The sequence below is a fragment of the Gopherus flavomarginatus genome, chromosome 22, assembly GCF_025201925.1.
Source record: "Gopherus flavomarginatus isolate rGopFla2 chromosome 22, rGopFla2.mat.asm, whole genome shotgun sequence".
Lineage (NCBI taxonomy): Eukaryota > Metazoa > Chordata > Testudines > Testudinidae > Gopherus > Gopherus flavomarginatus.
In genome coordinates this window covers 15104750-15132686 of record NC_066638.1, presented here as the reverse complement: position 1 = coordinate 15132686, position 27937 = coordinate 15104750, and the positions used below count along the sequence as shown (strand labels likewise).

The 27937-nt window shown below is 51.0% G+C and overlaps 1 protein-coding gene across 1 annotated transcript in view; it reads left to right on the top strand.

The window, feature by feature from the left end:
* The window catches only part of NKAIN1 (sodium/potassium transporting ATPase interacting 1), a 215372-nt gene that overhangs the window by 160203 nt on the left and 27232 nt on the right, over positions 1-27937 (top strand). Inside the window, exons 4-6 of the mRNA XM_050932379.1 lie at positions 6471-6668; positions 11267-11327; positions 23203-23284. Coding sequence (XP_050788336.1) covers positions 6471-6668; positions 11267-11327; positions 23203-23284 — 341 coding nt within the window. The remainder of the gene's footprint in view (positions 1-6470; positions 6669-11266; positions 11328-23202; positions 23285-27937) is intronic.

The following is a 27937-nucleotide window of genomic DNA, read 5'->3' as shown; positions in this document are numbered from 1 at the left end:
TCAGAGAGACAGGCTCAGATGTTTAGTTTGGACCAGTGTTGCTTGCCAACTTTCTAATTGCACAAAACTGAACACCCTGGCCCCACCCCTGCCCCGAGGCCCCATCCCTGCCCTGCCCTGCCCCTTCTCTGAGGCCCCACCCAACTCCAGCCCACCTCCTTCCGTCGCTCACTCTCCCCCACTCTCACTGGGGTGGGATGAGGGCTCCAGCTGAGGGGGTGGGCTCCAGGGTGAGACCAGAAATGAGGGGTTCAGGGTGTGGAAGGGGGCTCTGAGCTGGGGCAGGGGGTTGAAGTGCGAGAGGAGATGTAGGCTGTCTGGGGGTGTGGACTGTTGGGTGAGGCTGGGGATGTATTTGGGCTGCAGAAGGGGGCTCCAGGCTGGGGCAGGGGGTTGGGGTGCTGGAAGGGGTGAGGGCTCCAGCTGAGGGTGCAGGCTCCAGGGTGAGGCCAGAAATGAGCGGTTCGGGGTGTGGAAGGGGGCTCTGAGCTGGGGCAGGGGTTTGGAGCACGGGAGCAGGCTCAGGGCTGGGGCAGGGGGTTGAGGTGTAGGCTCCGGCAGGGGGTGTGTAGGCTGTGAGGTGGGGCCGGGGATGTATTTGGGGTATAGGAGGGGGCTCCAGGCTGGGGCAGGGGGTTGGGATGCTGGAGGGGGTTCCGACCTGGGGCAGGAGGTTTGGAGTGCAGGCTCCGGCCAGGGGGCGCTAACCTCAGGTGGTTCGCTGCCTGCCCTGGCTGCATGCTGCTCCCAGAAGCAACCGGTATGTTGGGCCCCTAAGGCTGTTTAGGAGGTGTACTCTGGCTTTAAAAAATATCCTGGAACTCTGTGAGGAGGTTGTATTGGGGCGAGGGAGATTGGAACGAGTCTGGACCTCAGGCTCCAGGGGCCTGATTCTCTTGTGCTTGGTACCTAGTGTTGTTATGTACATCAATCAATGCAAAGTGGGCCTAGGATCAGATCACAATGGTAACAAAAGCTCTGCTTTAAACGACTGCACAAGGCACAAGGCAATGGAGAAACAGGCCCTGGGATCTCACAAAGAGGAAAAGGAGCAAAGCAAAAGCACATATTGTGCGAAGATGTGGCACGGCTGCTGTTTGCATGAAAGCTCCCAGCAGTTGGAGCAATAAATCTCAGCAAAAACATTATGTTAACATTAAATTATTAATAAAAGTTTGTGTTGTTAAAATTAACGGCAGCAGGGAGAGCTGTAAACTGGTGTTCAGAAGAAGCAGGGGAATCTTATGCTGTCAAAGAGCTGAAGGGCAGAGAAATAGGTACACTGATAAGCAACCGGTGTCCAGAGACCAGGGTCTGCTCCACACCACCCCCCACGAGTCGCTGCAGGATGCCTGGAGTGGTCAGTCCTCTCTTTTGGCAATCGCCAGATGATGCTGCCACGATAATATTCTGAAGTTTTTAAAATCCAGGTTTTTCATGAATCCACCTTAGATGTTGGAAGGTGAAATTTCTCTTTGTGGGATTTTTTTCTCTCCCTTAGACCACAACCCGCTGTTTTGTTATCGTGGGGCTGCCCATGAGCACTGGGCTGTGCAGACTTGGGAGCAGGCTACAGTCAAGGCGCCTCAGGAAGTGCACCTGCTGGTTTGTTCCTGTAGGGTTGCACTGAGATGTGGAGACTGGATGCTTGTTTGAAACTCAGCCTCCTGAGTCTGCAGATCTGGGTTATTAATCCTCTTTGCTAAAGAGGTGTCACTTCCCTGAGATTTCTGCTATTCCCACTTGTGCTTGGGCTGTGGCAGGTTCTCTTGTCTCTGTCTCGTTCTGGGCGTAGTTCAGTTCTTCCAGTTTCAGCCGGGGATGGGGCAGGCTGCACAGAAGCCCAGCACACGTGGAATCTAAGCTCCCCACACTTTCCTAACCATCCCAAACATTGGGTGGCTTTTGCTGTAGGGAGCTGCACTGAGACCCACACATACAGGCTGCAGCTCAGACACATGCAGGCTATTGTGGGCATGTCAGCTGCATCTGCAGAAATGTGAGGGGCCCTTTGGGCCCTCTCTTGTGTCCCCCAAATGGCACTGTTCTTATTAAATAATAAAAAGAACCCCCCAGCTCTTATTTAGTACTTTTCATCAAGAGATCCCACAGTGCTTTACTAAGGAGGTCAGTATCATTTCCCTATTGTACAGATGGGGAAACTGAGGCACAGAGCGGTGAAGTACCTTGGTCAAGGTTGCCCAGCAGCAGAGTGGGGAATAGATCCTGGATCTCCTGTGCCCAGCTGAGTGTTCTGTTTTCAAGTGTCCCTGACTATTCATCTCCCACGTGTTGCTGCTTGGGAAATTATTTAGTTTCCCCCATGAAAATTTTCAATGAAAATGAGAAAAGAAAAAAATCTCCTTTTCACTGAAAAACCTCGAAACCAAAACACTGACAGGTTTTTTTGTGTTGCTTCTGACAACCCAAACCCCAAACTTTTGGCTTTACATCAAAAATGGTGCTGAATGTTTTTGGTTGCAGAAAACTAGGGGGGACAATACCATTTTTAAAATAAATACCCATTTTTTGGTCAAAAAGGTTTTTCTTCAGAAAACAACCCTTTTTGACAAAAATTCTGATTTTTGTTCCAAAAAAATTTAAATGTTTTGTCAGCGCACTATGGGGCTGCTCATTGCCAGAGTCCCTGCTCCCCTGGGTCCGGATCCTGAACTCAGGACTTGGTGCTGCGTGTTTGGTGCTCCTGGCAGTGCTTACAGAGGCGGCTGTGGTTTAACATCAAACACAAAGCAGAGCTGGGACATATGCACCATACTGAAGTGGCTTTCTGCTCCTGAACCTGTGTGCGCACACACACACACACACACACACACACACACACACACACACACACACACACACACAAAAAATGCCGTGGAGGCCTCTCTTCTCTTCGGGGAACCCTCCCACAGCAACGCTTTCAGATGCGAGTATTTTCTGTGGCTGCACCTAAAGAAAGCCCGGCTGCAGGAGAGCTAAGTCCAATCTGTTCTTCTGCCCTGTGAGCAGGGGCAGCTGCGCTGATCGTGCCGTGCGTTCATCTGGTCACTCCTGGAAGAGAGTCCCAGCCCACGTATCGCTGGCTCTATTGAATTTCAGCTTTGCATCTTGCGAGTCTGCTATCAGGCGAGTGCACGCGCTGGGCTGGGAGGATTAGAGAAGCAGCATCTTATCCTTCCCCTGGTGACAGCCCAAAGCCGTGTCTTGCAGGGCCAGGCCTGCTGTGTATGAAGCAGAGATCTAAAAACTCAGGGAGAACAACTATGGAGAGCCCCAAAGTATGTTAATGGGCTTACCAGGCAGAGAAATCCAGGAGCAAAACCTTCATGGTGGGGTCTGTGTGTCCAGTGCAATCAAACCATGCTGAGGAGAAGGAGAATCCATCTGCATCTCAGAACCAAGAAATGGACCTGGCCAGGGACTTTGCTGGAGTGTTATAGTGCTGTTTCTCCAGGTGCTGAGTGTCCCTATGTAACCCACTGTAGCAGGGTGGTTACCCACTCCTGTCCTTTAGGGCTTAAAACAGCCCAGGAGAGGGCAGTGGCAGGGGCAAGAAGGGCTTAAGAGCTGCAGCTCTAAAAGCTGGGCTGATTGGGGAAGTGGCCGCAGCTGGGCCACACCCTAATCAGGCCACAGCTGGCTGGTATAAAAAGGCCAGGGAAGCCAGGAGCCCAAACAATCTCTCTCTGCCTGTAGAAAGAGAAGGGCCTGGCTGTAGGAAGCTGGACCTAGGGTACCTGAGTGGAACAGGGCTGGGGAAAGGCAGAGGAGCTGGGGAGGTCCAGCCTGGAAAGCCCTAGGCTGTGGCCTAGCAGAAGGCCAAGAGGTACTGGGGGTTGTAGGGAGCAGCCCAGGGGTAGGCAAAGGCAGCAGGTCCAAACCCTTTGCCTATGATGAGTGGCTGATACTGCAGTCTGCCCCAGGGCGTGGGGGCTAGATGGACACTGGGCAGTAGCCGAAACTAAGGCAAAGTGGGGATAGTGGGTTGGGGGTTCCTCAGGGAGGGGAGACTCAGATTGGTGGGGTATTGCCAGGGGGCAGCACCCCAGTTAAAAGGGCACCAGGGTTCAGAGAGGGACACGGGCCAGAGGACAGGTGGCTCACTGGCCTGCAGAGGACATTCCTGGATGGAAAGGATTCCCAAGAGTCACCAGCAGGAGGCACCGCAGGGGTGAGTCGGCATGTCTACACCCACGCACCTGCTGAGTGCGGTGTTCTGTCTCTGGTGGCACGGAGATGACTTAGTGCAGGGGTGGCCAACCTGTGGCTCCGGAGCCACATGCGACTCTTCAAAGTTAATGTGCAGCTCCTTGTATAGGCACCGACTCCGGGACCGGAGCTACAGGTGCCAACTTTCCACTGCTCAACCCCAGGCTGCCCCCAAGGCCCCTGCTCCTTCCCACCCCTTCCTTCACCTGCTGCACCCTTGCTCCTCCTCCCTGCACCCCAGAGCCTCCTGTATGCTGTGAAACAGCTGATTGCAGCGGGCAGGTGGCATGGGGAGGGAGGGGGACGCGCTGATTGGCAGGAGATGCTGGGAGGGCGGGGGGGGGGCTGACATGTTACTGTGGCTTTTTGGCAATGTCCATTGGTAAATTCTGGCTCCTGCTCAGGCTCAGGTTGGCCACCCCTGATTTAGAGAGAGTGAAATGAGTCTGCTCTCCAGCCTGAGCTAAGAGCTGGTTGGCTTTTAGCTCATGTGGTAGAGGCTCGTGCACTAAGCTCCAGAAGTCCCCAGTTTGATCCTGCCCGTCGATGACCAGGGTCTGTCGGCGTTACATGTGCTCTGGCTATCTTGTGAGTTTTGCATGGTGTAGCCCAGGGATCCCCAACGCGGTGCCCATGGGCACCATGGTGCCCACTGGGGTGTTTAAGTGTGCCTGTGTACTGGCCGGTGGATGAGCATCTGCTAAAATGTTGTCGACAAGCTGAATGATCCAGAGGTGTTGCTACTGAAATGCTGCTGATTTTCGGCGGTATTTCAGCAGCAATGCCTCTAGATGATGCTACTTGTCAGCAGCATTTCAGCAGTGACGCCTATTGACGTTGCTGCTTGTCGGCGGAATTTCAGCAGATGCTCGTCCTCCGCCATGGTCCTCCATGGCTCGTCATCCGGCACCCGCCAGACAAAAAAGCTTGGGGACCACTGGTGTAGCCATTGCTGAGAGAACCTGCAAAGGTCCCTTTGCACAGCTGGAGGTACAGGTGCTGCTTGTGCAAAGGAACTAATCCTGGGGCTTGCTGGGATCTCAGAGATGCTGCAGTGTCCTCAGTTCACAGGTGCTTGCCTGGGCAGTGATTGTACAGCGTGCAGCTGCCCCTCTCCTGTGCTGCTGGATCCCTTTGGGAGGAAACGGGAGCACAGGGCTGGCAGACTGGAGATGAGGGGCTCAGTCCTCAGCTGCTGTAAATTGACACTTCCCCACTGAAGTCAGTGGAGCTCCTCTGATTCTCACCAGCTGGGGTCCCTGGGTCTCATCCCTGCTGTGCCCTGGTTTCCCGGTGCGGCCTTGGGCAAGTCAGCTAACGTCTCTGGGCCAACTCTGTGCGTAGTAATGTGTGTGACTGTGGAGTCACTGCAGGGAAGTAGCTCTAGATTTACGCTGATGAGATGGAGAGCAGAACGTGGCAGAGCAGAACGTGGCCAGGTTCCCCATTTGACAGGGGTTATAAGGCTAAATTCCTGAACTGCTCTAAACTGAGATCCGGGAATAGAAGATGCTAGAGAAGGGCCGGGGCACTGCTAATTATTAATAAATCAGATTGGAGATGCAAGGAGAGATGGAGTAGTGATGCGCTATATGAATAGGATTCATCTTTTGGTGCAGAAGTACATGTGGACGGTACTGTAACGCTCCGTCCCGTGGGGCAGGGCCTGGCACCAGTGGGGTTAGAACATGGGCTTTCTGGACTTTAATGCCTGAACTGCTACTGCCTGCACTGGAAGGCCCAGGCCTGCTGGCTGATGCTGTAGCAGGCTTGTCAGCCTGTCTGTGACCCATCCACTGCATGAGGGGACAGAGCACTACGCTGAGCGAGTTACAGGTCCCTTCCCCTGTGAAGCCTTGTTCCTCCTGGTGCTGCTTTGGGGAGTGGACCTGCAGCTCCCGCTGACTTCACCGAGAGTTGGGAGGGCTCCACTCCTCTGAAAATCAGGCCTTTGTTGGTTTGTTTTGGGTGTCATTGTCTCCATATGGAGATGTGGGTTGGAATCCCACTGCTAACACCATGTAGCAATTACAGAGAACCAGGACACAGTGATCAGGATAAATGCAAGACTGTACTTTTTGCTTACACAGATCTTTTCCTTGCTGGGTGCCTCCTAGTAGCCACCCTGAATAGAGGCTCTACACATTCACAACCAACACCATCATACCCCGGGAATCAGGAGTGCCCTCTCCTGGGGAATGGTTCCTACACAAAGGGGGTGCCTCACGCTGTGCTTATGTTCCCATGTTCCTCTCCCATAGGACCGGGATTTCATCATGACCTTTAATACCTCGCTGCACCGCTCGTGGTGGATGGAGAATGGGCCTGGCTGCCTAGTGACACCGGTGATGAACTCAAACCTGGCCCCCGAGGACCATCACGTCATCACTGTCACTGGATGCCTGCTCGATTACCAGTACATCGAGGTAGTGAGCAGCGCCATGCAGATATTCCTTGCGGTAAGGGGAGCCAGGGTTTACCTCGGATCTCGTGTCCCTCCCGTGTGATTCCTGAGTGAGGAATAGCAAATATCCTGGGTCTGATGCACAAGATTTGACTTCATGGGAGTTACTCCTGGTTTCAAGTGAGAAGAGAATCAAGCCTACTGGGTGTAAACCCAATGTAATGCCACCAGAGTAAGGGTTTGTCTTAGTATGATTGCAGCATGTGTAGCCATACCCGAGATAGCTGTGATCTAGCCAGCTCCAATAACAACAGCAGGGAAGCCACAGCAGCCTGGGTGACCACTGCCTGTGGTCCTGGGTGGGTAGGGCCAGCCTGTGCCCCCAAGGCTTCACTGCTGTTACTCATGCTAGTTGATCAAATCGGTCACACTTGTGATTGCAGTGTAGACATGCCCTTAGTGGGCCTGACACTCCCTTACCCTGCACTTGTACACTAGTGTAAAGGAGGTGAAAAGAGGTGATCTGCACACTGTGCCATGGGATAGATTCCTGTGTTCCTAGATGGCTACACACAGCACAGGGCAATCGAGAGCCAGTCAGCTCACTGAGAACACATCCTGGCCAGTTACCTGTTACTGACCTTCCCAGAAATTACTGTGTACCATCGCTAGCACTGAATGGCTGTAACACTGCAGCCCAGAGTCAACTGCATTTCAGGTGTGAGGGACCCCTACAGAAATGCAAACTTAGCATTATTTATGAAGGTGGAGGACTGGGAGGCTGAGACATGGGATTTGGGTCTGAATCCAAATTTTCCCCAAAGTTCTGGAGCATTTGGATTCAATGTGTTCTAGTTCTGGTCCATGCTAAAGCCAAACCCAGAAGTGAATCTGGATCAGAACTTCCTCAAAAGACAAAGAACAGGAGTACTTGTGGCACCTTAGAGACTAACACATTTATTTCAGCATAAGCTTTAGCGTAAGCATAAGTCCACCTTTTCATGTTCTCTGTATGTATAAAAATCTTCTGTCTGCGTGTTCCATTCTATGCATCCGAAGAAGTGAGCTGTAGCTCACGAAAGCTTATGCTGAAATAAATGTTAGTCTCTAAGGTGCCACAAGGTCTCCTGTTCTTTTTGAGGATACAGACTAACACGGCTGCTACTCTGAAACCAAAAGACAAAGGATACTTTACCCTCCAGATTTGGGATTCTGGTCCTATCTCTATTAAGGATCCCCTTTAACTGGGCATAATGAGGCTGTGATTCCATTCAACATGAACCAACAGAGTGAAGTTTGACACACCAGGATGGCCCCCAGAGGGGGTCGTGCTCTTAATGGATGTCCAGTAAAACTGAACCAAAGCACTATGCATTTTTTCAAAAAAAAAAAATTCACATTTTTTAAAAGTAAAACTCCTCCATTTCCATTCAGCTGCAATGTACCATTCAGGGGCTTGTGTTATTGTATGATACCCTCGCATCTGTGGCACCCACACAAACCTCTCAAGGAGCTGAAATGCTGTAGAGCGATCAGTCCACAAGCTCAAAGGTATTTAGGCGACTCAGTCCTGTTGGAATCAGTGGGACCTAGGCACCTACGGTGGCTGAAGTCATTTCAATCCCTTGCCACTCCCAAAAGCCACCACTTAGAGGCTATTGGGACAATGTTATTTTCAAAGTGCAATGGGGAGGTGTGGTGGGAACTGGTACTGATCTTTAAAAAATACAAAAACAGCAATTCGGTGTGTTCTTCTCTGGTAAATGTATCTCTACTCCCTAGTTAAATCATGGAGTGAATAATAGCAAGAGGTGTGGGGGAATGACTTAAAGATCTGGGCTGGAATTCACCCTTATACAGAAGACCATCACAAAGCACACTAACTCCTCTGCACCTGGTAAATTTCACTCTAGCACAGTGGTCCCCAACGCAGTGCCTACAGGTGCCATGGTGCCCGCTGGGGCATCTATGTGCACGTGCGTACTGGCTGGCGGACAAGCATCTGCCAAAATGCCTCCGAAAAGCGGCGGCATCAAGAAGCATCACTGCCGAAATGCCGCTGATTTTCAGCAGCATTTTGGCCGCGATGCCTCTTGACGTCACCACTTGTCAGTGGCTCGTCGTCCGACGCCCACCACCTGGAAAAAGTTGGGGACCACTGCCCTAGCGGATAACAGAGCCATGAGCATTACCAACTTCGCTCCTTTCCCTTTAGTTTGAGTTGTAAAATGAGTGGAAGAAAGGAATGCAGCTGAGGCACTAATATATCTGCGGGCGCGAGGCTGGCACATTCCAGCTGGCGACTTCCCGGTGTGTTAGCGTACATTAGCGCCTTGTGCTACAGGGGAGAGGTTGATAATATAATGTGTCATATCAGCTCATCTCTGGGCTGGTGGTGTGCGAGGTGTGAACAGGAGAGGAGCAGAGCAGACAGACCCTGTGCCTGAAAGCCCTCCCCTCCCCCTGAAATGTGCTGTTTCGTGTGTGCGAAGTGTTGACTCAGAAATCATACTCACAAGGAGAGCCAACAAAAGAGCTGAGCGACACGTTCCCAGAACCGTGAGGACTCAGGCCACTGCTTTCATCTCCCCGTCTGGCAGCTTCCTACACCAGAGCTGCTAGTGAGTTATCACCAGGCAGAAAGATGCCAGGAGTTTAAGCAATTGTGAATGTGTCCTTGGCTGGGCTGGAAGCAGAAATAATTGCCGGAGAGACATGCTCCCCTTTCGGGGATGCCGAAGGGAAGGTTTTAAAGGAGAGCTGCAAGTCAGGATTTAAAAACGGGTGCACTTTTATTGCACACGTGTGCACACACAGCCCTCCCCCATGTCCCCATTAATAACATTAGGGCTCCCTCGTGCAGCCTCATGAATGACAAGCCCAATTAAAAAAAAAGTTGTGTGTCAAGTGCTGATTCATGACTCCGCCTGGCAATGAGGGAGCTGGATGAAGCTGGCAATAGGGCGGACCCAGTCCAAGTGAGACACCAAACATCTGCCAGACACACCCTGGGCTGGCTTCTACCAGCCTTGGCAGCAGCAGTCTTTGATTCGGGGTGGGGCCAGGACTCAGAGGGAGTGGGAACTGGGCATGTGAGCTTTGAGAAGGGCCTGCTTCCCACCAGTCTCTGCAGCTTGATGTCTCCGAGCTAATCGCAGGCTTCCTGTCGGGTCAACTGGCCTCTCATGCAGGCAGAGTGTGTGGCCTGGCAGGGTCAGAGAGAGCTCTCCCTGCGTAGAGTTCAGTCTTGGTCTCCAGCACAGCCCTCCCACGGCAGCACCGTTCGAGAAATCCACTCCTACCTTTGCCACACCATGAGGCAGGCCACCTCTGAGGACGCTGGGGGTCAGTGATGAGACTGTCCTCCACTGAGTCCAGGACCCCAATGCTTCCTCCAGTCCAGGTGTAAGTGACTCAGACAATGGGGTATCTGGCAGACAGAGCCCATGAAGTACAAATATTGGAGCCAAAGAGAGTTCCACCCTTGTTCCCCAGTTCCAGCTCCATAAAACAAACTGGAGGGATTTGAGGTGTGGGGAGCAGGGGCACAACCCTGCCAGCCAACAGAGCCCCATAATTCTCTCCCAAAAGAGCACTCCCTGTCACCCCCAGTATGGACTGATGTCACAGAACCCACCTGGCCAAGGTGCTAGGACATACCCCTCCCACTCACTTGCTAAACATACAAGTTGCACCAAACATACAAGTTGAACAAAGACTGTGAATGGCTTGCCAATTACAGAACCAGTTTCTCCTCTCTTGGTTTTCACACCTCAACTGCTAGAACAGGGCCTCATCCTCCCTGATTGAACTGACCTCGTTATCTCTAGCTTGCTTGCTAGCACACATATATATACCTGCCCCTGGATATTTCCATTACATGCATCTGAGGAAGTGGGTATTCACCCACGAAAGCTCATGCTCCAAAACGTCTGTTAGTCTATAAGGTGCCACAGGATTCTTTGCTGAAGTTGCACCAGTTTGTCTTAAATTGGTTTCTGGACATCCCATCAGAGGACAGAACTAATGCCGTGTGACTTAGCTGACCTGTTACCTGCCATGAACAGAGTTGAAAACAGAGCCAAAAGGTAAAATTCATCCCATACAGAAAACCTGCACCGGGTAGGGTGACCAGATGTCCTGATTTTATAGGGTTAGGCCTGATTTTTGGGTCTTTTTTCTTATATAGGCTTCGATTATCCCTCACCTCCTGTCCCAATTTTTCACATTTGCTGTCTGGTCACCCAAGCACCAAGCCTATGCACCACTTATACTTTTGTGCAGCACCTAGCGCAATGGGACACCGTTCTCAGTTGGTCCCGGGCCATTGCCGTAATAGACATGGTTAGTAATAGTTAATCACACATTAGCCCATAGGGTTGAGGATGGACAGGTCTGTGCTGGCCCCTCTGAATTTCACCCAACATGAACAGCTTGTGAAATTGAAATTTACTAAGAAATTTGTAACCTTCTAAATCTGTTTGCAGGTAACTGGTGAGCAAGATAAGGAGATTAAATTGACTTGATAGATTATTTGCTCCAGATAGTCTGCCCATGTCCACTGCTGCTACTTCTGACCCTGGCTATCTGTCTGGTTTCACATTTCTCGAGTTCCAAATAATTGGCTTTTCTCTCTGTGTTTTTGTTTTGAAGCTCTTTGGATTCGTCTATGCCTGCTATGTCAGCAAAGTGTTTATGGAGGAAGAAGACAGCTGTAAGTGCTTTTGCTATTAGTCACAGAGGGTGAGCGGCAGCATTGCAAAAGAATCAGGGATAATATGGTACATTGGTTTACAGAGCCAGTGCTGGGCGCAGCAGAAGTGTCTGGATTAATGAGGGGGAAATGCACCAGGCTCCTTTTTTCTTTGGGCTCCACTTCCAAGGAGGCTCCAGTGCCAAGGCTGAGACCTAATCCATCAAATGACACAATCCAGGATCCCTCCCCTCCAGCTGTCCCCCCAGACCCCTCAGTTTTAGTGGTGCCCTGTCACAGGGTGACTGACCCTTTTAACGGGGGGATGGGCCTGGCCCCACACTAGACTACCTCCCTAGCTGCAGAGCCAGCCTGAAGAGAACCCACTCCCTGGAGAGGCCAGCAAGGTGGAACTAGTGGCCACTGGTTATGCAGAGCTGTTTAACTAATAAATAATGCCAGGAATCCGGGGCCTGTCCCTGACTCTGGCCTGGGATCGCTCCTGCAATACCTCCTGTTGCTCTTGCATGGTGTTGCTCACCGGCCTATATGCCCACTGAGGAAATGATTCTTTGGTAGCACCTAAAAGCCGCAGCAGGTTTGGCTGCTGCATGCGCATGGAATGGAAGAGGTCTCTGCCTCCAAGATCTTACCAATACAAATAACAAGACAGACAGTCATATATGGACAGACAACAAAAAAGCAAAAATGCAGGCCTTGTGAACTCCAGCCTGATTTCTTCCCCATTTCCCCCTGGCATAAACACTCCTTCTCTCACCTTCCCACCCACCAATTTTCCCATCTCCAGCATTCACTGCAGTCTGGATTTCCCAAGCACTGGTCTATCAGGAAGGCAGTGTAATCTAATGGTAAGCACAGGGAGTCTATGCCCCTGGTTTCTATTCTTGGCTTTGCGACTGACTGGCTGTGTGATCCTGGGTAGGTCACGCTACTCTACGGTTTAAGCAGGACTTACACTCTATGCATCTAGATTTACATGCAGAGTCCTAAGACAGGCTCTTTGCACAGGGCGTATGTCGCCCATTGTGCCCCAACCCCAGAGCAGGGAGGTTGGCCAACAGGACAGCAGGTCAACCAGTGCTATGTTGTTTAAAAGAGAAATACAAACAATGGGAAGATAATGGAACAATCAAGCTTGTCGGAATAAGCCTTTTGGGCCAATCCTCTGTCCTCTGCTCAACCTCCCACTCCAGCTCTGTCTCTGATGAAGGGGCTGAGTGAAGCTAAATAGTTAATGATACCCAGTAGGTCCATAGGAAGCACCACTACGGCATTAGACCCCAATCCAGCTCCTGTGGAAGTCAGTGGGAGCAACAGGCTTATTTGGATCGGGCCCCGGTGAGGGACTACCCAACCCACAAGCCGTGTGCAGGATGAGCACCCTTCTGCTTTTCCTCAGCCGACCACACCCCAGGTTCTGCATCACGTTTTCAGGCCCGGTGGTGACAGATGGCTAAATTAACTGATTAGCGCGAAAATGTGGACGTTTCGTTCACTGCCTTCTAAAGCCGGGTGCTGTGGTGTCTGGCGCAGCAAAGCGCCACATAAAATATCAATATGGGGCGATAAATAGCGGCTGAAGACACAGAACTTCCAGCATATTTTTGTCTGTAGCAGGATCAATGTTTATGCACCTGTTCATTTAGGAGACTTCTCCTGGAAATCTCAAACTCTTCCTTTTATGAGGGGAAGTGGTTTGCTGATGGATTGGGATTCTGAGCAGGGGTGTGGGGCCCCCTGAAGTTCAGGATTTGTAGAGTTAGTAAGAGCAACTTCATAGCATCTGGGAACCTTTGGCTCTGGATAAAAGCATGGGTGAAAAGTTAGCCTGAGTGTAGATCAACCCGATGCCTTCTGGGGGCAGGGCCTAACCACAATGAGCTGGAGTGATGCTGAACACGACACCACACAGTCATAGTCAGCATTGGATTGGCTAACTCTGCTCTTCCCAGTTGAGTCCTAGCACAAGAGAGCTTTGTGGTGCAGATGAGCCTTCAGGGAGAACCTGGGTCCAGAGACTGGCCAGGTGCCATGCTCTGAACAACCCTACCTCCAGCATCACAGTCATTCCGGGGACGGTGTGCTGAACCAGCTCAGCTGTGGGTCACCTGGACACTCTTCTGGGATTCATGGATTAGAAACATGTGACAGCTGCTAGTTACGTCACTTAATGCGTGTCTGGAAAGTGCTCAGATCCTGTGATGATGGGGGCCCTATATGAATCTGAACAGGGGAGAATAGAACCAATACCTGAGACCTGTTCCAGGAGCCTTCAGCAGTTTTGAGTTCTTTCTGTCTGAATTGCCACTTACTGAGTGGGCCACCATGCTCAACACCAGCTGACTATTCCAAGAGGTGGAAGGCATTGGCACTGCCCCATCTGGAGGAGGCAATGCCTCGGAGAACTGTAACGAGATGCCCTAGCAGCAGCCGCAACCTTCCAGCCAAGCACAGATGGAAAAACACAAAGCCATCTGTGCTAAAATGTCATCTGGGCATCCAGAAGCAGCCAAAGGTCCAAAACGGCCCTACTGAGTAACAGACCCGGGATGGACGTGAGGACAAATTGCCAAAACTCACGCTGGTCTCAAACTGTTCAGCATAACAATCATGTTACTATAGGATTTGGGGCCATATCTGTAAGTTTTTATTAATCTGATACCAATCATATGAAATGGCCTTGATTTTGTTATTGTCGGTCTTTGCATGATGGAGGAAGGTTTGCAAAAGACAGAGATGTTTACACACACAAGTGCTTTTAGCAAACCTTTCTTTACAACATGAAGACCTACAAGAGCTCCGAGGAGCCCCCAGCTCAGCCAGTACAAAGGATTAATCAACATAAAGAACACAGGTCTTCCTAGCCATCAGCAGAACTTGGGCCAAACATTCGTTTCAAAACGGTGTGTCTCTCCAGACAGCTCTGCAATGGCATAGCTGCTCCATACAGCTGTGCCACTGCAGTGTGTCTGGCTAAGATGCTCTATGCCGACAGGAGAGATCTCTCTTGTTGACATAAAAAACCACCTTTACAAGCAGCATAAGCTATGTCGGTGGCATATGCTCACCCAATGACAGCACTGTGCACACGAACACTTATGTCAGTGTAACATATCAGAGGGGTAGCCGTGTTAGCCTGGATCTGTAAAAGCAGCAAAGAATCCTGTGGCACCTTATAGACTAACAGATGTTTTGGAGCATGAGCTTTCGTGGGTGAATACATGCTCCAAAACGTCTGTTAGTCTATAAGGTACCACAGGATTCTTTGCTGCTTTTAGTGTAACGTATGTCGCTCAAGGGGGTTGGTATAAGTTTTGCCCCAAGCGATATAAGTTTTGCCGACATAAGTTGTAGTGTAGACAGACATAGCCTGAGTTAAAAGCTGAGTAAGGATCGCAGCATTTGCCCCAGTATTACATGCCTTAACAACCTTTAGTCCCAGTTACTCCCAGTTCAGTTGCAAGGGAATTTCTTAATAGCACTTTTTCTACTCGCAGCAGACTGTTAAATACTGCTCTGTCATTATAAGGAAAGGGGGATTTGGATTAATTAAGCAGGCATAATTGTGGGAGCAGGTATTTCCTTTAAAAGTTTCGCTGCACACTGCAGTTCTCTTCTGGCTTCTCTATAGGGGACATTAGTATGCGGCAAACCAGGGTGTGACTCTATAGCACGGTCACTTGCTGTACAGCAGTGTTCCCCGGGCGCGCTGCCACAGCGCACTAAAAGTACATAGTGCGCTTTGATATAGTCCTGTGTCCAACAGCAGAACATCAAAGCACAGTCACTGTGCTGTGGCAGTGTCTGCACGTGATGTCACTGCACAGCACACTAGTGCACTGTACATTCACATCCCATGTAGACAAGTCCTTAGCCTCATGTCCTATTGTTCTTACACAGCTCCCATTACCGTAAGTATTGGAGAGCCTCCCAATCTTTGACATGAGATCGCCATTTTAGAGCTGAGGCACAAAGAGACATGCCCGGGATGTTTGTGTCAGAGCAGGAATTGAACTCCGGTCAGTGCTCTAACCACTAAGGCATCCTTCCTTCTCTCCTGGCTTCCACCAGAGTGGGCTCTTTTAGCTGCTTCGCCCTTCTGTACAATAGTCAGTTACAGTAAATATGAACTATTATCTCCTCCTATCCAGCTTTTGAAATGGTAGCAGCAGTGCCAGCAGGAAGAATAGCATGGGAGTGGCAGTACACTGTGCAGAAAGATGGATACCCACAGAGCCATAATCACAGATTGTTACCGATCCAACCGACTCCATTTATTTGTAACCCAGCAGAGGAAAAGAAATGTAAGCACAGCTATGGGAGAGTTTTAAAAAAAATTCTGTTTAATTTATTGCCATTGAACAATATTGCAGGCAGCCACACACAAGCGTGGAGTGCTCAGCCAATAATTAAACACACAATCACACCGATAACCATCCAGTGGCATTTACTCCTCATCTGCAAATAATTAATTCCAGCCAGTTGGCAGCATCGAATAACCAAACGGAGACAGTGATTTTCTCACAGCCAGCCCCAGCAAGGAACATTCCCGCACACCACATCAAATAAGTGACTCGTGTAGGAGGCCTGGTAGGTCACTGATGAATTCCTTCGATTTTACGTACTCACGTCGCCACATTATGTGAGCGCCTCCAAAGCCTCCATGTATTTAGCCTCACCCAGCTCTGTGTGTCCCTAATATACAGATGGGAAATAGAGACATAGAAAAGCTAAGTGAGTTGCCCAAGGCCACAGAGGAAGAAAGAGGTGGAGCAGGGATTTAAACCTCAATCTCCCAAGGTGCACAAACCACTGCACCATCTTTCCGCTTGCTTTAGCTGCCTTCGTTTCATCATCCAAAGCTGCTACTGCAGCGAAACTGAGCCCCCAAGTTCTTAGATCTCTCCTAGTGTGTAACCAGATTTTTTCTGGGGGTTAAGTCCCCATCTCTGCCTCTTAGAATCTCTGCCTGGTAAATGTCCCTGATGCAGGCCTACCTAGGGTATGTTCGGGCTCCTCACGCTTTAGCTGTTGCTTTGCAGCACCTCAAAGGGCTCCTGAAATCCTCTCTGCAGCATGCTGGGCAGGAACGCAATGGGGGAAGGGAGCACTTGGCCCCCGTGCAGGGGCAGGCTCAGATCATATAAAGTTGTCAAATTGGGAGGGGTCAGTCCTGGGTCCAGTACAATTCAATATTTTCATTGAAGACTTGGATAATGGAGTGGAGATGGTGCTTATAATATTTGTAGATGACACCATTATGGGAGGGGTTGCAAGCACTTGGGAGGACAGGATTAGAATTCAAAAGGACCTTGACAGATTAGATGATTGGTCTGAAATCAACAAGATGAAACTCAGTAAAGACAGGTGCAAATTACTGCTCTTCGCAAGGACAAATCAAATGCACAACTACCAAATGGGGAATAACCGGCTAGGCGGTAGCACTGCTGAAAAGGATCTGGGGGTTAGAGTGAATCACAAATGGAGTCTGAGTCAGCGAGTTGGGGAAAAGGCGAATATCATTTTGGGGAGTGTTAACAGGAGAGTTGTATGTAAGGCACAGGAGGGTAATTGTCCCGCTGGACTCAGCTCTGGTGATGCCTGTGCTGGAGAACTGTGTCTAATTCTGGGTGCCGGCCTTTAGGAAGGAAGTGGATAAATTGGAGTGAGTCCACAAAAATGAAAAGGTTTAGAAAACCTGACCTGTGAGGAAAGGTTAAAAAAACGGGGCATGTTTAGTCTGGAGAAAAGCAGATGGAGAGTTCACCTGAGAACAGTCTTCAAATATATTAAGGGCTGTTATAAAGGGGACAGTGATAATTTGTTCTCCATGTCCACAGAAGGCAGGAGAAGAAGTGGTGGACTTAATCAGCAGCAAGGGAGATTTAGGCTAGTTAGCAGGAAAACTTTTCTAACTGTGAGGATTGTTAAACTCTGGAATAGGCTTCCAAGGGAGGTTGTGGAATTCCCATCAATGGAGGTTTCTAAGACAAGGTTGGACAAATCTCTGTTGGTCTAGGTTTACCAGGTGGCTGGACTAGATGACCTCTTGAGGTCCCTTCCAGCCCTACATTTCTATGATTCTATAATGGGCACCTCAGGAGACTCAGGTTTCCAAAATGGCTGCCTGAACTGCATATGCAAATCCCACATTTCCCCTGAGCGCACAAGCTTCATGTGTGGTTTGGCCCCTGATGCACTGGGGAGACTGGTCCTCCCCTCCGATCTCCCTTTGGCCATAGTCTGTTATCACTGTGATTGTGAAGGAGGGATGAGAGCCCCTTCAGGCAAAGCAAGGACTGGCCCCAGATTCAAAGCTGGTCTGAAACTTCAGACACTTGAAAAAGTTCTGTTAACTTTGGGCTCTCCCTGTGGTTCCGCCGCCAGCCCGCTTTGGCTAGGTATCTCTCCAAAGAGTTTCTGAGAAGGATACCAGCTCTTGCTTGAGGAGCCAAATGAAACCTTTGATTCTGGCTGTCTCCACCTGCCAGTTATAGTACCTGGACTAGCAGTTCTAACTGTGGTGTCTAAGGCCTGGTGTACACTAGAAAATTAGGTTGACTTAACTATGTTGCTCAGGAGTATGAAAAATTCACACCTCTGAGCGATGGAGTTAAGCCAACCTAAGTAACTGTGTAGAGAGCGCTAGATTGACAGAAGAATTCTTCCATCGACCTAGCTACCACCTCTGAGGGAGGTGGATTATGTACGCTGACGGAAGAACCTCTCCTGTTGGTAGGGTTGCCAGGTGCCAGGTTTTCAGCCAGAACATCTGGTTGAAAATAGACTCTGGTGGCTCCAGTCAGCACTGCTGACTGGGCCATTAAAAGTCCAGTTAGCATGGGGCTGGTAGGCTCCCTACCTGGCTCCGTGCAGCTCCCGGGAAGTGCTTGGCATGTCCCTCTGGCTCCTAGGCGCAGAGGTGGCCACAGAGCCTCTGTGCGCTGACCCCAGCCTGAGTGCTGGCTCCACAGCTCCCATTGGCCAGGAACTGTGGCCAATGGGAACGGCGGAGGCAGCACTTGCAGACGGGGGCACTGAGCGGAACTACCTGGCTGCCCCGTGCCTAGGAGCCAGAGGGACGTGCTGACTGCTTCTGGGAGCCACCAGAGGTGAATGCCTCCCAGAGCCTACACCCCCACCCCGTACCCCAGGTCTGGGACCCCTCCTGCACTGCAAACCTCTCAGCCCCAGCACAGAGCCCCCTCCTATACCCCAAACCCTTCATCCCTGGCCCCACCCCAGAGCCCACACCCCCAGACCGAGCCCATAGCCCCTCCCACACCCTGAGCCCCTTATTTCTTGCCCCACCCCAGAGCCCGTATCCCCAGCCCAGATCTCATATCCCCTCACATCCCAACCCCCGACCCAGCCCTGAGCCCCCTCCAAGCCCCCAAATTCCTCATCCCTGGCCCCACCCCAGAGCCCACACCCCCAGCTGGAGCTCTCACCCCCTCCCGCATCCCAACCGACTGCCCCAGCCTGGTTAAAATGAGCGAATGAGTGAGGGTGGGGCAGGACAAGCTATGAGGGGGCGGGTGGAGTGCGCAGAGGTGGGGTCTCAGAGAAGGGGCGGGGCTTCAGAGAAGGGACAGGGCAGGGGGTTTTGGTTTTGTGCAATTAGAAAGTTGGCAACCCCACCCATTGGCATAAAGTGTCTGCACTGAAGCGCTTCAGTGCTGTAGCTGTAGCGTTTGAAGCCGTAGCTTCGAGCTACTGTATGTACGAGTCAGCTCGAACCCAGCAGTGCAGGAGGAACTGGCTCAGCTGGCCTCTAGCGTTGCGTAATAGAGAAGTATCCAAACCTGGGCAAACAGAGTCACATTGGCACCTTGCTGGGTGTTGCTTACAAAAATAAAGCAGGCTGCAGCTGCTCTCCTCTTTAATTACAAAGCCGTGCCCGGAGGAGATGATAGGTCCCGGAATGCATTGCACTGGCAGACGTTCGGACCTGTAGTCACTGTATTGGACAACCATGGGCCACATCCCAGAGCAATTTGACCCTGGCTTTGGCCATCTCTGCCTTAGGGTATGTCTATACTACCCACCGGATCGGTGGGCAGGATCGATCCAGCAGGGGTCGATTTATCACGTCTTTAGACGCGATAAATCGACCCCTGAGCCCTCTCCCATCAACTCTTGTACTCCACCAGAGTCACGGGGGAGCGGCAGCAGTCAACTTACCGCAGTGAAGACACCGCGGTGAGTAGGTCTAAATACGTCGACTTCAGCTACCTTATTCCTCCCCTTTGTTAGGGGCGGAGAGAGATCTACATTCTGGCTTGCGCTCTGCATCTCTCTTCCACCAGCATTTCAAACCGATGTAGTGGAAAATAAAAATCTCCATGTGAAATTGGACGCCGCCTGTTGTAATAAGTTGCTTATGTATATTGAGATCTGGCAAGGGGCTTATCTGCCTCTGCTGTCTTTGAACTGTGTTTGCATTCCACACAGCTCACGGCATTCAAACAAACTCAGACATTCAATACACTTTTAATATTAATGCCACTGTAGCTGAGATTCAAATGCATTTTTTAAATGGAATATCTTATTAGATTTGGAAATGGATGAATGCCGTCAAAACTGAGAGGTCATTGAATATTAAGTTAGAAAGACAAATAGGCCCGGAGGATGGCCCCTTTGACTTCACTCTGATTTCCAGAACACTAGTAGGACAATCCATGGCATTCAATGCTTCTTAAATGATTTATATATTGATTTCTGGGAGATCGGCAGCACCGGCCCTCTTGGAGTGTCTCGGAGGTTCCACTTTGCAGGGAGAGAACCTGATTTGGTTAAATACAGTTTCTCTGTCCAAAAGCTGCCTTACGTTCACGTTGGGGAGCGAAGTGGCTGCCCAGTTTGCAGGGGATTCATGGGCATCTAATCACTTAATTCCTCCCAAGGATGTCCGTGGGAGGGTTTAGGTGTCAAGTGCATAGAGGACTCTGAAGTATAATTCCTCCCCGGCGTTTCAGCGGGATGAATTAAGTGGCAAAGCCGAGGGCGATTATAGGAATAACACAGTGTGACTTATTTTGCTGTAGCACCACCAGTAGGCGTTATCGCCTGGCACTCGGCCTAGACAGACAATCGCAGGCGAGAGAGGAAAGGGAATTTGTCAAGGGAGATTTAGAGGGATGAAATGACTCAGCGGTTCAGAAATAGCAGTGGGAAGGGAGCTCCAGAGAGATGCAGGAAATTAAAGGGACAGAGGGACCCTTCCTGCCTCTTGCCCCAGCGGTGAAAAATCACTGGGGCTGGAGTGAGCAGCTAGGGGAGTGGGTGGGTGTGAGGTCAGAGCTCATGGCAGGCAGTTTTGTACTGGAGTCAGAGAGGGATGGGGAGGCAGTGAGGGGGGTGGAGAGCAACGCCACTGAATGTGTCTGCGAATGGAGGGAGGGAGAGGAAAGCAGTGAAGGTGACACAGGAGGGGAGCAGGGGAGGAGCAGATGGGCAGTCGGCGAAGTTGCTGGAGGATGAGGGGGTTGTATGGTGAGTCTATAAAAGGGATGGAGAGATGGCTAGGAAGTGAGGGTATGTGACAGAGAATGGAGATGAGCCAATCCTGGGACAAGCCGCTACATCTGCTTTTGCAAACTTTGAAGAAAATGGAGCCTTTCCCCTCTTGCCTCGGAAGCCCAGGGCAGGTGGACGGAAAACCTGCTGGTCCAGGGCAAAAAGCAGAAAAGTCACCATAACCTGTGATTTAAAAAAAACCCGGGAGGATAATGCTGGCAGTATTGCCCTAGGGCAGGCAGTATTGTGGGGTGGGAGAAGCAAGCATTTGCCCTGCATTGGATTTGTCAAATTGTCACAGTCCCTCGTGAAAGTGTCACTCTTCAGGGGTGAATCCTCTCCCACCTGGAAGTGCTAGTGCTGGCAGGCACCACTGGGGGTGCTGTTATTGCTAGAGAACATTTACTGAGCCACCAAAATGTATACAGATCACAGGGAAAGTCACGTCTCCTGCCTTCAATTGTAAGTGCTTTGGAGCAGGGACTGTCTTTGTTCTGTGTTTGCACAGCACAATGGGAGCCTGATCCACTGGGGCTTTCCTCGGTGCTCCTGCAATATAAATAATAAACAGTAATAATGTAATAACAAGCCTGTCATCTTCCCTGGCTTCAGTAAGGCAGAGTGGCTACAGGAGAGGGATAGGAGCCGGGATTCCTGGCTGTCCTCGTAACTTGCTTTATGAGCTGGGAGAAAATCCTTCCCCTCGCTGTGCCCTGTGTGACATGGGCCAGCACCTAGTGACCATCTGTAGGGCGTGTTCAGATCCTGGCCAGGGCTAGATAAGCACAAACTGTGAGTAGCAGGAGAAAGGGCTTGACTGAGTAATGAGATTTTTGTTAGTGTGATGCTTTCCCAGCCTACTCTACAGACTGCATCTACACTCACCCCCTACCTGAAATTTGGCTTTATTAACACAGTCAACAATCAGGTAACAAAGTTCAGCGCAAACCTCCTCCCAGTCTCTGCAGCTCCTAGGGGCTCCTCCTCAAGACTGCTCAGCCTACAGCCTAGATCCTCTTGCCCCACAAAGTCCCTCCCCTGTATCCAGGTGGGGTAAGGAGCCACCTGCCTTGGTAAGTCAGCAGAACTCACTTGGCCATTTCTCAGCAGGATTTGCACCTGCCAGGCATGCCTGTGTATGTGAGAGAGAGAGAGAGAGAGCTGGAGGGGGGTGTCTAGGAGCAGGCAAGCAAACACTGCTAGCCTGTTAGCAACACAGTGCTTGCAAACACTGGGCAGAAAAGATCTTGACTGTAACATTTTGCTCACCTAGCAATAGATGCCCACATTGCAGGGGAGCAGTATAGGTCAAGATCTGCTCTGAAGAGACAAGTCCAGCGGTCTGCCCACTTATCCAGGTCCAGTGCAGTCCACTTCCCATTGCCTCTGGACACTGTGTGCACAGAAAGCCCCCGTTTGCACTGGAGGCAGGCCACACACTTGGCATGTTTGCATTTCCCTCCTGCTCCAGAGTCGGCCCATGTATTGTTTATTCTGATGGGTGCCCCCCGGGGCTCATAAACCAGGTAATGGACTCTAAAACAATAAGCAGGCTCCTTGTATTAATACTGCCTGAGGGGGGATTAATCTGTCGGATGGAAATCACAACCATCGTAGCAATGAAAACTCATCTATTGATGTCTGTAATTCCCCTAAATTACATACTTTAAACGAGACTTAAGTCACCCATAATTCTCCTTAAATGCCCACTTTGGAGACAATGATAGTGTCATTTTACCCACTTTGTCCAGCGTGAAATGGGAGATCTATTGTCTTGAGTAGAAAGGAGCTGGGGAGGGGTCTTTTTAAGTCAGTCCGGCTCTTCCTGCATTTATCTTCCGTCCGGGCAATGGGAAGGCTGCTGGGACACACGCACGGAGCTCGCAGGCCGTGTGCTCTAGGCGTACGAATGCTGGGCTGGAGTCCCCTCTCGCTTACCCTGGCTCTGCTGCTGGGATGTTGCCCTGACTTCTGTGGGGTCACTGCGGATTTCCACCGCTGGGAGAGCGGCCCAGGGCCTCCTCCAGGTACCGGGAGACATGCTCGCATGCCGATGCACTCTGCATTCACGCAGTCCAACAAACGCTGTCTCCGACACACACCTTCTCCCCATCAGCCACTCACACAAGCATAGAAGGATCCTGCTTTCTCTCCCCATTCTGAGATGGTCACATCAGACCCACCAGGAAGTCCTGTTGCTGGGGGATTGGGTCGTTAACCTAGAGTAGGGGTGGGAGGGAAGAGAAGAAAGAAGGAGCCTAAAATCCGCTGTCCTTTCCTGCTCCAGCCGCGTCTCCCTGCAGTAGAAGCCGGAGCCCCTGCTGACACCCACTTTCCTATTCTTTCCTCTCCCCAGTTGACTTCATTGGAGGATTCGATTCCTACGGCTACCAGGCCCCACAGAAGACATCACACTTACAGCTACAGCCTTTGTACACGTGAGTCTCGCCTGCCCGCAGCGATGCTAGCGGGAGCAGTGAGCTGGGGCCGCTGTTCCGTGAGGGGCAGGATGGCTCTGGGAACTGTCAAGGGTCCAGGCAGCCTTTCGCCTCCCGTCATCACCATGCTAGGAGCAGACTGAGTCCTCGCCACAGTGCAGCTGCTTCTTGGCGGGCGGGTGATGGCTCGGAGCCTGGCTCCTAGCCCGACACAAACCACCAGCACGGGCCTAGTGACCCAGCTGCCCTCTTTCACCTCTGGGTGGGCCGTTGTGGGGAGCAGCATGCCCTGCCCTGGCCACTCTGGGAACCGGGCCTGGTCACTAAGATGAATGGGGGCATGGCTGTGTGGAGGTCATTCCGCCCCCTGCCAGTGCAGCTCCCTTCAGCATGCCCGACTAAGTGCCAGTGTGTCTCATGCCCCCCTGTGGGGCTCATCAACAGCTGGGCAAGCTGCCCCAGGCCCCTTGGGAAGGAGGTGAATGCAGTGGCTCCAGAAGCCAAGGCACGAGAAGGGACATAGGCCTGAAACTGCACAGCCAGATCCCCCGCAGAACTGACCGACAGGGAGAACGTGTGGGACGTGCAGCCAAGGGGAGATATGGGGGTGGAGGGAAATGAGTTCCTCTGTTTCCCCTGTGAGATGGTGAATTGGATGTCAGGGCTTCAGTGATGTACTTGAGCCCCGGCCCATGAGGGGTTCAACAGGAGCTGATGTGCAGGGGAGGGGAGCCTGAAGTGGATGGAGAAATTCCAGCCTGCAGTGAGCTAAGGGGGATGGGGTGGGGGTCTCTGACTCAGAAGCAGGGAGTTGTGCTGTGGGAAGAGATCAGGGCCGGCTCCAGCGTTTTTGCCGCAGCAGAAAAAGAAAAAAAAAAAAGCCGCGATCGGTGACACTTCAGCGGCAGCTCTACTGCACTGCTTCATTCTTTGGCAGCCAGTCGGCGGCAGGTGAGGGACCCGCTGCCAAATTGCTGCCGAAGAGCTGGACATGCCACCCATTTCCGTTGGCCGCCTCAAGCACCGGCTTGCTGCGCTGGTGCCTGGAGCCGGCCCTGGAAGAGATATACAGAGACCCTCACTCCTGTGAGTGAGCGAAGGCTGAGTGCTCTGCTGACCCACAGCCCCCCTGCTCTTCCTGTCTTGAGCCCCACTGCAGCTGTCACAGCACAGCTCAATCCTGACCCACAGTCCCCTGTCCTGAACCGCCCCCATCCGCAGCACTGCACTTACAACACAGGCAATTTTAACCTGCCACCTCCCCAGCTGCTCTAATCCTGGGTTATTTCTATTGATCAAACACGGACAATGGTACCAGAGTTTGGTCAATAGAAACAAGATCAGACTCATCGCTTTCATTTTCACTTGCAATCCGATTCGACTCTGCAGTGAGAACCCCAGAGGTGAAAGGATGATGCAGAAAACCCCGCTGTGCCCCCTCTTTCCTCTCCATGGCTTTTCACTCTTCCATTCTGCAGCTACTAGGCCTTCTGAACACTGAATATTTTCCAGTGGGACCAACATGTCTTCAGATAAGTGCAACTGACTTCCCCCCTCTGCCCATTTAAGCTTAACTATATAATGCTAAAATGAGATAACAATGCAAAATCTGAAGGGATTAGCCTCATTCGGGCTTTGCTGGCTGCCAAAAATTAATTGTGTTTTAAGTCTTGTATGTAAATTCAAGGGCATGCAGTGCAATTATAGATGCAGAGAGGAGACGGCCATGAGACAAATGCATCCAGAGTGCTGCTTCCTCAGCGCTCTGTCAAAGACACACATTCTCACATGCAGAATTAACTTCCCTCTTTCCTCTCACCCCATCTCTTCGCTAGAAAGAGAAATGCCCCATAGATCCCCTCACCACAGCAGATGAATAGGGGGGTGGCTATTGCAAAGGAGGAGGAATGGGTGATGGGGTGTGAAATCAGTGTCGCTATGCCAGGGACCGACCGGGTCCTCGGCTCCCAGGAGTGAGATGGCAGAGACTGGAGAAGCGTTTTCCAACATAAATCCCAAATGAAGGCTTTTAGCAGGCTTCTGTGGTGTCTCTGCTGTGCTGCCTAATGCTAACGTTATTTTAGACTAGAAGCTGTTATTTACTTCATGGCTGTACAGCACCTAGCGCAACGGGACCCAGCCAGGGTGACTTGTAGGCATGGCTGCAGGAAAAATGTTAAATCATGATAATAACTTGGAAGCTTGCAAACTTCTGAGCATCGGTCTCATAAATCCCTACTTGCTGCAGCCACTAGAGAGGGCTGTGGCAGGGCGCTGCTGGGGAAGCCCTAATCAGCTCCTGCCACTCCAGCCCCAATCAGGGCAAATGGGTTGGGGCTGGGCCACTAGCTAGGACTGGCCTGGAAACTGGCCACACCTGCCAGCCTCGTTAACAGCGGCTGAAAGCTTGGGAGGGAGGAATCCCGGGGCGGGGGGAGGAGGCTCAGAAGGAACCCCACCAGCGTGGCTATTGTCATTAAGTGAACAGAGAACGAATCACGGGGGTTACGGACCCAGCTCAGTGCGGTGTTCCAGCTATGATGGCAAAGGGGGCCTATGAACTATTGTGGCGGTGCTGAGAACAGATCCTGTGGCGGCTTTGGGGCAGTTAGTCAAACGGGCCTCAGCCGACTTCGCAGTCAAGTGCGGTGTTTCCCGGCGTTTGTAGTGAGGACTGAATTTCTTTGCAAGCAACCAAAACAGCTGCCTGGCTCAGAATTGGCAGCAGTAGAGTATTGTAGTAGGGCTAACTGGGGATCAGGATGCCATTGTGCTAGGCACTGAATACCCCCCCAAAATGCACAGAGCACTCTGGAATCCTGCTCCCTTTAGCCTTCAGTGAGCTCTTGGGCTGGTCAGTAGCCAGTATGTGAGCTATGCCCCCACTTGTATTGTTAACATAGTGTGTTGGGGTGTTATTGGGCAAACGCTTGTGTGACCACCCTAAGCACTGAATTCAGTGTGATTTGGCACCTGTGTTGGGGAGCACAGTGTGAATGGCTGGGCCAGGCCCGGATCCCCTGTATTACAGTCAACAGAACGGTGCTTTACGGCAGTATGTGGTGAACTGAATTTGGCTGGATTCACCTGCAGCTATCTAATGACCTTCCTCCCTTGTGCCAGCCCCCGGGAAGAACAGCAGTGCAAGGAGCAGGGAGCACACACATATCCGAACAGCTCTCTTAACATGGAATGATCCTAATGCGTTCTTGCACAGATGAACTAAAAGGCTGGATGGGAGTTTTAAAGATATTTGTGTTTGTCTCACATTAAAGCTCGAGAGAGCTTTCTCCTTCCATTAGGCTTCATTGCCATCAAACTGTGAGCAGGGGGGATCTTGACAGTTTATCTGAGTGGCTAAAGGTCAGAATCCAGCATCCCCTTTCGGACGGTTGTTTTGGCTGACTCATTTATGCTACGCTTGGTCAATGCTGGATCAATTGCTTGAGGCTGGGACTCAGTGATGACCCCAACCGAAAAGTGGCCTGCTGTAAGGTTCCCCGAGATACCAGATCAGCAGCATCCTGCAGTAATTGTCCAAAGCTGGCTGTATCAGTGCTGTAAGCCGCAAGGTTTGAGAACACTACCAGCAATTCCTGCAGCGATGTTTCATCGGAGTTACTGAAGCCACAAGAGATACAGGGTACTCCAAAGCTGATAGCACTTAGATGCCATGGTGATAGGTGCTACAGAAAAACCTCAGCTAGATAGAAAGGCCTTAATTATGTTTTGCTATGGCTTTGCTTCTGTACGATGTGGAAGCTGTGCCACCAGGTGCTGGGAGCTGGTCAGATTTCACAAGCTCAGCAGGACTGAGCTAAGTAGGAGACGCCAAGGAACACTTCAGATACCGCACGAACCAGCATTGCCAATGGAGCTGTTTTGGCTGTCCCCTTGTAGTCAATGTGGAACCAGTACCCTAATGCGAAGGTAGGAGGCGCTGTGTTGCGGTAAAACCACATTTCAGAGAAGACCTAACATGGGCCCTGTGTGGTGTGAGATTCTCTGGCACTGGGTACAATACAGTGGAAAGACTAGAAAAGTTGACAGGGAATAAGTTGAGTTGCAGAGAGGCTAGTGCTAGAGGGCTGAGCTGCCGAGCAGGTCTCTGAAGTGTGCACAGGGGAGGCAGGAGGCGTCTGCAGAGAGGAAAATGGGTGATCTTGCTATCCGGCTGTTCCAGATCCTGCGAAGATGATACGTACCTGTCATAAACAGATAGCTAAGGGTTAATGTCTCTTTCACCTGAAGCACCTGACCAGAGGACCAATCAGGATTTTTTCAACTTTGGGTGGAGGGAATTTTGTGTCTAAGGTCTTTGTTTTCTGTCTGCCTGCTTTCTCTGAGCTTTGGAGAAGTAGTTCTGCTTTCTAATCTTCTGTTTCTAAGTGTAAGGACAAAGAGATCAGATAGTAAGTTATATGGTTTCTTTTCTTTGGTATTTGCATGAATATAAGTGCTGGAGTGCTTTGATTTGTATTCTTTTTGAATAAGGCTGTTTATTCAATATTCTTTTAAGCAATCGACCCTGTATTTTGTCACCTTAATACAGAGAGACCATTTGTATGTATTTTTCCTTTCTTTTTTATATAAAGCTTTCTTTTAAGACCTGTTGAAGTTTTCTTTACTGGGAAATTTCAGGGAAATTGAGTC